Source organism: Nicotiana sylvestris, chromosome 2, assembly GCF_000393655.2.
Source record: "Nicotiana sylvestris chromosome 2, ASM39365v2, whole genome shotgun sequence".
Lineage (NCBI taxonomy): Eukaryota > Viridiplantae > Streptophyta > Magnoliopsida > Solanales > Solanaceae > Nicotiana > Nicotiana sylvestris.
Genome location: NC_091058.1, coordinates 196,218,394 through 196,230,609, shown reverse-complemented (window position 1 = coordinate 196,230,609; position 12,216 = coordinate 196,218,394). Strand labels below are relative to the sequence as shown.

At 34.8% G+C, this 12,216-nt stretch overlaps 1 protein-coding gene across 1 annotated transcript; it reads right to left on the bottom strand.

Moving 5' to 3' along the window:
- Positions 1-6,970: 6,970 nt before the first annotated feature.
- On the bottom strand, positions 6,971-11,690 carry LOC104210329 (ATP synthase subunit d, mitochondrial). The gene is made up of 5 exons (XM_009759208.2): positions 11,367-11,690; positions 9,628-9,709; positions 8,514-8,578; positions 7,412-7,498; positions 6,971-7,288 (listed from the first exon to the last, which is right to left on the bottom strand). The coding sequence occupies exons 1-5, from the start codon at positions 11,535-11,537 to the stop codon at positions 7,187-7,189; spliced, it is 507 nt and encodes a 168-aa protein (XP_009757510.1). The 5' UTR covers positions 11,538-11,690; the 3' UTR covers positions 6,971-7,186.
- Between the last annotated feature and the right edge of the window lie 526 nt (positions 11,691-12,216).

Here is a 12,216-nt window from a genome sequence, read left to right as displayed (position 1 = left end):
CGTGTTGGATTTCAGCTCAGTCCAGTTGGACAAGGATCTATCATATGTTGAGGAGCCAGTAGCTATTTTGGACAGGCAAGTTTGAAAGTTGAGGTCAAAGAACATTGCTTCAGTGAAAGTTTAGTGGAGGGGTCAGCCGGTCGAGGAAGCAACTTTGGAGACCGAGCAGGATATGCGCAGCCGTTATCCTCATCTTTTCACCACTTCAGGTATGTCACTATGCTCGTGCGAGGACGAACTATTGTTTTAAGAGGGGGAGATGTAATGACCCGGCCGGTCGTTTTAAGAGTTATTTCCCCGATCCCATATTAATTGTTTTCCCCGTATCTATTTCTATCATTGTGACATGTCGGGAGGTTTCGTTTTGATTTTTGGAATGTTTTGGGACACTTAGTCCATAAACTGAGGCTTAAGTCTTATGATTTGGACCGTAGTTAGAACTGTATGAATACGACTCTAGAATGGAGTTACATCGATTCTGTTAGCTCCGTTGGGTAATTTTGGGCTTACGGGCGTGTCCGGATTGTATTTTGGAGGTATGTAGCTTAATTAGGCTTGAAACGGCAAAAGTCAATTTTTTTAGATTTGGACCAGTAGTGGACTTTTTGACATCGGGGTCGGAATCCAATTTAGAAGTTAGAGTAGGTCCGTAATGTTGAATATGACTTGTGTGCAAATTTTGAGGTCATTCGGACGTGGTTTGATAGGTTTCGGTATCAGTTGTGGAAGTTTGAAGTTTCAAGTTCATTATGTTTGGATTGGAGGGTGACTTGTATTTTTAGCATTGTTTGATGTGATTTGAGGACTCGACTAAGTTTGTATAGTGTTTTGGGACTGGTAGGTACGTTTGGTTGAGGTCCCTGGGGCCTCGGATTGATTTCGGATGGTTAACGGACTATTGGACTTAAGAAAAAGATTGTAGATTTTGCTGAAGTTTTCTAGTATCTGAGTTCTGGTTTCCTTATATGCGATCACGTAGGGTGGTCCGCGATCACGTAAGCTAGCTGGGCGAGAGGATGGACTTGTTCTCTACATTCGCTGACAGGAGAATGCGAACTCATAGTGGGGTGAGGTGGTGCTTCGCGAACGCATAGCCAAGGTCGCGTTCGCGTAAGGTTAAGTGGACTAAAGGTGGGCCACACGCTTTGCTCATCGTGAACGCGTTGGGCTGTTTGTGATTGCGTAAGTAAGAGAGTCAGAGCATCGCGTTTGCGTGCGGTTTTATGCGTACGCATAGAGTTAACTTCTGGGGCAGTAAGGTTTAGCTTCGCGATCGCGAGGCTATTTCCGTGATCGCGATTAAGGAATCATGGGGCATATTAAACATTTCAAAAACGAAGGTTGGCCATTTTTATCAAAACTTGAGTTTGGGCTCAGATTTGGACGAGATTTGAGGTATTTTCAGAGACATCGATTGGGTAATGATTCTATTTCAGAGACATCGATTGGGTAATGATTCTACACTTGATTTTGATTATATCCCACTTAACTATCATTAATTTTATCATTTAATTTCGGATTTGGGATAAAAATTGGGAAGAAATTGGGAGAAGTTTTTCAACTATGATTTTTGATTGGGATTTTGACATCAAATTTGGATAATTTTTGTACGAGTGAACTCGTGAGTGAATGAGTGTTCATAATTTTTGACTTTTACCCGATTCCGAAATGTGGGCCGGGGGAGGCTGGCAATTTTTTCAATTTCTTACTTTAGCTTTGATTTCATTAGCTAGATTAGTTCCTTGTAGTTATATTCATGTTATGTAATTGACGTTGGTTAGATTTGGGCCATTCGGGGCCGGATATTCGTGGGAAGAGAATTGTTACGAATTGATTTGAGCTTGGCTCGAGGTAAGTGGCTTGTCTAACCTTGTGTGGGGGAACTCCCCTTAGGATTTGGTACTATTTTTGATATATGAGCATCGTGTACGTGAGGTGACGAGTGCGTACACGGGCTACTTGTTGCAAAACTCTCTTTAATTAAGTTAACTCCCCTTCACTGCACATGTTTTTCGAGTGCAGATCCAGGTACCGCTTATCAGCCGCATTATTAGTGAGGCGAGACAACTGTAGAGACTTCAAGGTATATCTTCCACGTCCACAGACCTCGAAGTCCCTATCTACCCTTTCCCATGTCAAGCACTTCTTGTATTTCCTTTTGTTAGACTCTGGAGTATAGAAATAATGTTTCTTTCTGTAGTTTGTGACGTAAGATATTCCGGATTTTGGGAGATTTATGTACATTTCGAGAGTTGACGATTGTATATGCCGAGCGACATCTTAATTTCTTATTTAAAATTACGTGATAGTTGTTAGCTTTTATATTTTCGTTTCATGTTCGCCAAAATGTTAGGCTTACCTAGTCGTAGAGACTAAGCGCCGTTACGGCGGTTTACGGAGTATGACTTTGGTCATAATACATATATGGGCTAAAGAATTAACAAAGGGCAAATGTGTTCAATTTCGTATCGTAGAAGGACATAATTGGACCTTTTCCGTTTCCTTTATAAAATCCTTCTCTTTTTGTCTATTAATTTTGTTTTCTTCCTTTCCGTTTTTACTAGCACGTTAATAAGGTAAAAAATTAAAAATACTAGCATTTACTCCTAGACTTTCTCTGCATATCAAGATTATTAATTGGCAACATTATTTACTACTTACAACAGAGGACACTTAAAAAGGATGTTTTCAATGAGTTTTGCTTCATTCCAATTACAAAGAAGCGGAGATTTTCCTCTCTTTTTTTCTTTTTTCTTTTTTTGCTGAATCGTGAGACATGATCATTTTTCTCCTATTAAATTTAGAATAAAAAGAATGATTCCTCGTCGGATATAAGTTATATAGACGGGCAATGCAATTAATGTTTTATATCACTAATTTAATATTACTTATCATTTATTTTAGGTTATCAATCATTGTTATTAAACAAAGTTACCTTTACAATTACTCCCTCTGTTTAAAGAATGATATAGTTCAAATTTCGAGAGTCGAACCTCTTAAATTTGATCGTGAATTCGGACATAGAATCTTTAAGTTTTTTTAAAATAAAATTTATATATTTAAAAATTATATAAAAAGTACTATAAATCACAATAGCTAAACAATTCCAAATATTTAAAAGACATGACATCGCAATCAAAGAACAATTAGTTGGACTTACAAAATTCAAAGTGTATCATTCCTTTTGAGACTAAGAGATTGTGTAAATAGATGTGTAATGTGATTGTGTAAATGGATGAGTTGAATCAAAGCTGACCCATTAAAATAATTTCGTTCAAGAAAACTACCCATTCCTTTTTTTTTCTAATTACAGCAAACATATTCTTAAATTAGCACAATGTATATTGCAGTGTTTCTACAATGGATCGGACTTCCAACACTTTTATCGAAGCCTTTAGGAAGAAGGTAATGAATCCGTTACATTCATAATTGAATTCAAAACAGAAACAATTACATTACCTGTACTAACAAGAACATTCATGAATCATAAAAGATTAATTGTGCTGCAGAAACTCATTCTTGGGACGAAAACTTGTAGACAAAAATTTAGAATATACAAAAACATGAAGGGATATTTTTCTCCAAGCATTGAAACACTTGCCAAAATCCATAATCATTCCCAAAATCAAACAACACACGTTCTTCATCAGCCGCAGTAGATTCTGTAATTTCATTCTCAATAGGAGTATTATTCTTCAGTTGCAGATTCTTGGCAACTTTCTCCTCAAAAGGAGAATTGTTCTGATATGGAAATTCAAGTGGAGGATGGTTCTTGAATGGGGGATTGACTTTCTTGAAGAACAACACCGCTCCCGTCCTTCTATGTCTAACAACTTGTAAACTTGAAGCTGAATTTTCCATGAGAAAAAACAAAATGTGTGTACTCGATTTGTGTTTTTACTTGGCGAACAGGTATTGTATAGTTGTATATATACTGGTGTTATGTTACAAACAAGCCTAACATCTTGTTTGTTGTATAATATTTGTTATTTTAAATGTAATATTTATTTGATTGTAATTCAAAGATATTAAATTTTATCGTTAAATTTATTACAATGAAAAAGATCCATTTTATATAGCAAGAAGTTTGGACTGGTTGGATTATTACGTTATTTCTCTTATTCCCGTTATTGCCCTTATTTATTATTCATAATCCTCTTTTATCCTTTATGGGTGTGTTTGGTATGAAGGAAAATATTTACCGAAAAATATTTTTTAATTTTCCCATGTTTGGTTGGCTTAAATGTTTTGGAAAATATTTTCCTTATGAACTCATTTTCCTCCTATTAGAGGAAAATATTTTTCTTATCAAGAGAAGAGAAAACATTTTCCAAAACTCCTTCTCAACCTTCCCCGCTCTCACCAACCCACCCCACTCCCTCTCTCCAAAAGAGACTTTTTTTTTTTTTTTCAAATTTCAGTTTTTCCGTTATCACCCATCCTACTACCTCTCTACCCCCACCCTCCACCCGCAAAAAAAAATTATTTTTTTACCTTAATTTTTTTTTTGCAATTTCAAATTTCTATTTTTTCATTTTTCTGCACCACCCACCCCAACCCCCTCACCCTCCCTCCTCTACAAAAAAAGTTTTTTTTTTTTTCAAATTTCAGTTTTTTCGTTACCACCCACCCTACTACCCCTCCACCTCTCCCCTAAAAAAAAAATTTTATTTTTTTACCTTAATTTTTTTTTTACAATTTTAAATTTCTGTTTTTTCGTTTTTCTGCACCACCCACCCCAAAAAATTACTTTTTCTTTTTTTTTTGTACAACCCCGGCATAGATTTTTTTTTATAATTTAAATTTCTGTTTTTTTTATTGTCAACCCCCCTCCCCCAAAAAAAAAATATTTTTTAAATATATTTTTCAGTTTTAATTTTTTTATTTATCGGTTTAAAGGTTTAAACTTTTACAAGTTCCAAAATTATGAGTTCGGAGATTTATGTGTTTGGAAGTTTACGGGTTTAAAAATTATAAAGTTTACGGGTTCGAAATTCCGTGGTTTTGAAAGTTTAACGGTTCGAAAGTTTAAGAATTTTGTGGGTTCGGAAGGTTGTTGGTTTGAAAGTTTATGGCTTCATGTTTATTATATCTAAATTATTTATGAATACTCTTGAGAAGCCATTTTCCTTAATTTGCGTACCAAACATCGAAAAATGAATAAAATTACTACTTGTTTTCCAAGAAATATTTTCTTGAAAAATATTTTCCACGAAAAACATTTTCCGCTATACCAAACACACCCTATATGTACTATTTTTTTCGTTTTACTTCACCATATACCTTATTAGACATCTCCACCTAAGATTTGTGGTTAGTTTGCTCATACCTTTTCCTTTCTTATTTTATCATTCTCCATCGACCTTTTTTTTTGTGCTAATGCCTTTTATTTTTGATGATTTTGGTTGACTGTTTTGTTTTTGATTACTTTCATTAGGAGTTGCATGAACATGATAGCTTAATGGATTTACATGGCATAATTGATGATAAATTTTAAGAAAAAGAATTTGTCTTAAAGTATTTTTATAGTAATTATTGATAAATTTAATATCTATAATAGTGAAGAGTATTTTAGTAAATTAACACAATAAAAATCAGACAAATAATTATTAGTTATTGTACAATACGTTACGATCAAACTAAACTATAAAAATATTCTTAAACAACGACAAATAATATAATTTATTTATTTAAATATTATAGGCACAAAAGAAACAATACATTATAATACAATTCGTTATGAAACAATGACTAACATCCATCCAAACAAGCTATTAGGGATACACATTTAAGTCGAAGCTTGGAAATGGTAGGGAAAAAATAAATCTATTCCTATTTCGATTTGGACGAGTGCCTTCAATAAGTGTGGAACAACGCTATTTAATAACGGATCGTTTATAAATAATTAGTTAATGAAATTATATTCTCACATATGTCAATTTACTGCTATGGAAGCTCTATGAGAGGAGAAGGAAAGTTGGGGGAATCATAAGAAATCATCAAGGCTTATTAATGGTTGTCTTTTCAAAATCCATACGCAATTAGGGCAGCTTCACCTCTCTCAGTTGAATAAGTTTGGATAGTTCTATTCTTTTAAATCGCGGGGCTTGTTTTCATTTCTCGTCACAGAGGTTCCACAGACTGTAATTTTGAGTTGTAAAACTATAGTTACTCATATATGATGCATAAATGAAACATCATTTACTTTTAACATATATTACTTTGTAATGAAAATAAGTTGTTTTAAATGGTTCATTCTCATAAGTAGTATTTAAAAGGCAAAATATATAAGTAGCCACCTGAACTATACATCAAATCCATGTTACACACTTTATGAGGACGAATATCATATTACACACGCAACTTTTCAAAATTGTGTAAGATTAAGTGTGTAATATAATATTCGCCCTCAAAAAGCGTGTAACATGAATTTGATGTATAGTTCAGGTAGCTATTTGTGTATTTTGCCTATTTAAAAAGATTTCTGCATGCATGAAAGAAGCATGTTAGCAGGGATTCCTATATGGGTTAGGTTTGCTCGGATCCAAATGTCAGTCATGTGGATTTGGAGTTGTCAACAACAACACACCCAATAAAATCCATCCTAATAGTGCAGTCTAAGGAGGGTAGAGTATACGACCTTACCCCTACACCCAAAGGGTAGAGAGGTTGTTTCCGGGAAACCCTTGGCTCAACAGAAGAGACAATAATATCAAAAAAGAAGCAAAAGAATAGGTTCGTAACAACTAAAAAAGCTAAAAAAAAATAATAATAACACCATCGTAACAGACAGCAAATAAGTGGAAGGGCAAACACGTGGATTTGGAGCTGTGACACCAAAATTTGAACCTCCGTGAAAATTTGCACTATTTTTCCATAAGAATATGAGTTGACCCCAGAATATAAGATGTACTTGACATCTATTTCATTCAAATGACTGAACTCATTTACTATCCTACTTGCACAAATCTTTCGAGATTCTCTTTCATTCATGGAATTTTGATCTAATTTTTCATCCGAACAGGGCTACATTAGGATGTCCAAGTGATGATATTCACTGCAGTTAACATTTCACAAAAAAGGACACGGAAAATGAAACAAAAATGTACTACTTTTTCTTTTATTCCTAACCAGGGATGAACTTGGATAATCCATCCTAAAGTTGACCCAACAACTGCTAAGCCAACTAGTAACCCCAGTAATCATTTCGAATTTCATCATCAAACTTCTTCTTCAGCTCAGGATGCTTCTCGAAGTATTCTTCAGCCGTCATGGTACTAAGTTTTTTCTGTTCATCAAAACAAAACCATAGAAATGCACAATGGCATGCATATACCGAGTTAGATAGAGGCGGGGAAACAGACATGAATACATGAAGATAAGAGAAAATTAGGGGGCAACTTTGCATCACCTTCAACTCTTGCACGTCTGCAATTTCTTTTTCTAATCTTTCAGATTCCTTCAGAGATTTCTGCTCAGCTTCTTTCAGCTCCACCAACTACAATTTATTGCAATAGAAAAGAACGATCCAGAACAAGTTAATTTAACCACATCATCCTTGTGTTAAACTTAGCATCAAACTTCTGAAGAAAAGGTAGGTTCAGGGGGTGATTTGGCATTTTCATCAAATCACCATGTCAATTTGGCTTCAAGCCATGCATCATGTAATGATATTCTATCAATCCGTTGGCAACAAAAGAGAATATCTGGAATTAACTTGCTAGGGCAAATAACTTGATAAAATGATTCTATTGAAATATGTACGTCATGTATTTTTGATTAGTTTCAATTTGCTCGACACCTAGACTTACTTTTATTCCAAAAGATGGATGCCTTTCTAAGGCAATAGCTACAATTTATAAGGATTCAGATCAATACAAAGAGGAGTTTGTAGGATTTGAGCAATTGATAATTTCCCTATATTAATTTTCAACCAATTATAGTAGTATGATAATACCAATAACAAATACTCCCTCCGGTCCATTTTAGTTGTCATGCTTCTCTTTTACACGTTTCTTAAGAAACTAATACTCCCTCCATTTCAAATTATGTGAACCTATTTGACTAAGCACGGAGCTTAAGAAAAAAAAAAGACTTTTGAACTTGTGGTGTAACATAAGGCACATATATTTTGTGTGGCTATAAATCATTGCATAAAGGTAAATTGTTTCTAAATATGGAAAGGGGTAATTCTTTTTTGCATGGATTAAAAAAGAAATAGGTTCACATAAATTGAAACGGAGAGAATAATAAGGGCTATTTTTTATATTATGCCCTTATTCACTCTTCAAATTTAGGTTTTCTATGTAATATAATCAGTGTTTTTAAGTATCAAGAATAATTAATACTAAGGACAAAATATAAAAAAATAATTAATTACATGTTGATTTTCTAAAATGACAAGTATTTTGGACTAGTTATTTTTAGTAACCACGACAATTAAAATAGACCGGAGGGAGGAGTTAGTGAATGATAAGAAAAGGTAAGGATCGAGAGTATTATTTTTCTCTTACCAAGGCATCAAATTTGGGTTTATATTGAGGAGTCACCGTATCCACAAACTTGGGGATCTCAATGCCTGCAAGAAACATTGTTCAAAAACTACAGAAACTTAGTACAAGAATGAAAGGTATTCTTTAGTCCAAAGAGAACAACTTAGAAAGTCGGAAACAGTTAAAACAAGCCATCAAATATCATTGGAGTTTGGAATATGATTATAAGCTCCATTACTCCAATAGTAACAGAGCCTTGTATAGATGAATACTAGATTGCTTAGACTTCAAGATGAAATTTCATCTGAACTATGAGACCAACAGTATTATGCAAACATGGTGCAACTGTTAAACCTTTTTGGCTTTGCAGTGAATACTTAGAAGGAATTTGAGCAACAAATCTAACAGTATTAGAGGATTACGTTGAAAATGTTTTGAGCTGAGCTAGCAAATCTTAACTCAATATTTAATTTTGTAAAATCATAATAAGCTAGGTGAGTCAAGAAAGTAATGTTAATATCCATGGTGGATTCAAAGTATGCAGGAAAATAGGAGTACTCTTTCAGATATCATGAATTGTCATCTATTCTTGCTAGATCCAAAATAAGGTATTAATAATCTAGTGCAGAAATGAAAAGGATCTGGCAAGAATTTTGATTAAGAGGCAGGAGAAGAGGAAAATGCAAATTGAACTGGACTGTTCCCCACTCCAGTCTGGATTGTATCTATAAAACAGTCTTTGTGTTTTGCTGCTTATATCAATAATATACTTAACAGTTCAGAAAAAGATTTCTGGCCAACAGTTCCAAAGTAAAATATGTTGCAAAACGGCTCTTGTTCTATCCTTGATTAGAGATTTTTCTATGAAAAATAAGAATAAGAGTTTGAAGGCGGGGAGGGAGACGGAGCCCTTGACCCGCAGGATGATTTATTCAATCACATAGTTTGGGCTCCTAGAATATGGCGCCCTTGGGGCTTTCTATTTGATTGTAAAGGCCCAATTCCCAAAAAATAAGAGATGTAACAATAACGGTACAACAAGAGCATTCTAATAAAGTAAGAAAAAGATTAATCAATACAAAAATAATAAGAAAAAGATTTGAAGCAGAAAACGAGAATCTGAAGTCGCACATACTATCGTAGGCCTCTTTGTACATGTCTACCAAGCGAGAACCAATTCCTTTTCTGTAATACTCCCAGTTAATAGGTTCAGGTTCCTGCTTGGCATAGAAGCAAAGAACAACGTTGTGTTAGAGCCTCCAAGTGTATTGTCCAAACAGAGAACACATATCTATTTTGAAAAAAACTTATAAAACCAGTGGTTAATCGAACACTACACTACTCCACATATTATCCTTGGTTAGAGAACATCTCCAGTAGTTTTGAAACTCGCAAGTGCCATTTGGTCAGACCAAAAAACAGTTAAACAAACTAAACAGAGACAAAGGCTAAAAAGTCACATCACAAAGGTCCGTACAAATTACATTAATGCAATAACTTTTTTTGGTCAGGGCAGCCTACCAGCCTCGGCATTTATACAATAACTCTTCCCATATCAAAATTTTGATAGCTATCATTAACTGAAAAATTCTATAAAATGGAAACAAACTAATTGTTCTCTTTTTTAACAATAAGTAAATGGGTCAATGAGCACCCGAGACTTGGCAACAACAGGGTGCTGCTCTATACCACAAGTCCGAAAAAGTACGGCAAGAACGACAGCATATACAAATGATTTGGTCAAAAGTTTTTGACAAAATCATTGTGCTCACTTAGGGAGCAGTAGAATCTCTATTGCTATTGGTTCAGGTCATTCTGGAAGAAGCGGATATTTTACAATGAAGAGGTGAGTTTCAAGAGAATGATCTGGAGTTCTTGCATAGTCCCCCAACAAAGCAGGTTCCTCAAGGACTAAGATATGAATGCTGGACGTAGCATTTTCTATCCTCTTGACTTTAGTATGTCTCTTTGGGTTAACTGCAGCAATTTAGAAATTTTAGTATGGGTTTCCATATTATGCAGCATGTCTTCCTTTACGAGGAAACAGAAGATTCATCCACAGTTCTTTCAGTTACAGATTTGATTCCTCCGATTGCAGAAATAATGGAATAACAAGTGCTCAGAAGCAATATAACCTAGTAAAGTAGTAATGGTTCTTCTGCCTTTCTAGATAAATATAGCAGTTAAGAGTTCTGCCGAATATATGCCACTGGGAAGCCCAAAGATATCACCCCCTCAACCTTAGAGTTCTCTTCTGCAGATAGAAAGTTCATCTTGCTTATTGAGGTAAACATAATGAGTTATCTAATCAACTCGGAGATTTATTTATAGGCCCATCTGTCCTTGCTTTCAATTCATAGAAGGGAAGGAAAGGGCAGAAGAGGTGAAAGCTCTCATTTCCTTTGTCTTCTAAATCTCCAGAAGCAAAAATCTAGCATTATTCATTTATCATCTAATGAGTCAGCCATCACTTAATTGAAGCAAGTTTCTTTTTCTTGTCTTTTTAAAGTTCCTTATTCTATTATTTTGCCACTTGAATTGTTCTACGAAAAAATGTATTAGTAAGTTATGGCAACAGATTTTCACACACACGCACACACACAAACAAAAACAAAATTTCAATTTCACAAACATGAAACATGCTTCAGTCAACCAAATTACCATACCAAAACAATTAATGATTCCTTGGTAAGCTATCTAATAATAGATCCACAAATGACAAACCATAGAATGGAAAAACCAACAATCAAAACCTAGATCCACATGAAAGATAAGCAAAAAATTATTTTAAAATTCGAAAAAGATCCTTAAACTATTAAAAAAAAGTTATAAATATTGGGAAAAATGAAAATATAGAGAAAGAGGAGAGGGAACCTGGCTGAATTTGGTCTGAAGTTGAGAGTTGACATCATCGAAGGCGCGACGGAGATTAGCGAACTCTTTGCGAGCTTCATCGGTGACCAGAAGCTTCGCCATTCCTTCCCAATCAATAGTCTTGCCGGCCTTGAATGTCACATCGGCGATCTTCTTCACTGCTCCGCTCATTTTCTTCTCGCACTCTAAGTGTTTGCTAAAATGACTCTGTTGTTCTGTAGTGTCGATCACGTTTGAGGCAGCACCAAAAATGAGGCTCAGAGACTGCGACTATGATACGAGGGCAGTCTGCGTATATGCCTTAATTGATAAGGGCTTACCTCCGGGATATTCTCATTTTCCTTTATTACTTAAATGCATACGCAGCCCTTAAAGTTGTCACAAGTTTTCAGTTAGACACTCAAACTAAAGTTTGTTCCTATTGAACACTCAAAAAACATACAATATGTGTCAATTAAACACTTTATGATTAACTAGTAAAAGGATCATAGTACGTGATATTCACATGCGATGACATGAACAAAGTAACAAATGAAAATCTGCCACGTTCCCTTTCAGTCAAAACTAATTAGAAAATGTTATTTAGCAAAAAAAAAAGGAAAGTTTAAAAAAAATCTTATGGTCTTCTTCCCCAAACTCCCTCTCGTATCAGAAGCCGTGGATGATCTCCCTCTCCCGCCCTTCAATATCTTCTTTCACCAAATCTTACTCCCCCCCCCCCTTCTTTTTCCTTCACCCCCCCCCCGGTCATCTACTTCCCCACCAAACAACAACCTCATATTTCTAGGGAGGTTTTTCAAAAGTTACAAAACATTAAAATAATTAAATGTATAAAAAAATCTACCGGTAA

What these genes read in the sequence shown, in the direction of transcription:
- LOC104210329 (XM_009759208.2), bottom strand. Translation starts at nt 11,537, where the DNA reads ATGAGCGGAGCAGTGAAGAAGATCGCCGATGTGACATTCAAGGCCGGC. An exon ending in GTACAAAGAGGCCTACGATA is followed by an intron (nt 8,579 to 9,627) that starts GTATGTGCGACT and finishes TGTTTCTTGCAG; the next exon opens with GCATTGAGATCCCCAAGTTT. An exon ending in AACCCAAATTTGATGCCTTG is followed by an intron (nt 7,499 to 8,513) that starts GTAAGAGAAAAA and finishes AATAAATTGTAG; the next exon opens with TTGGTGGAGCTGAAAGAAGC.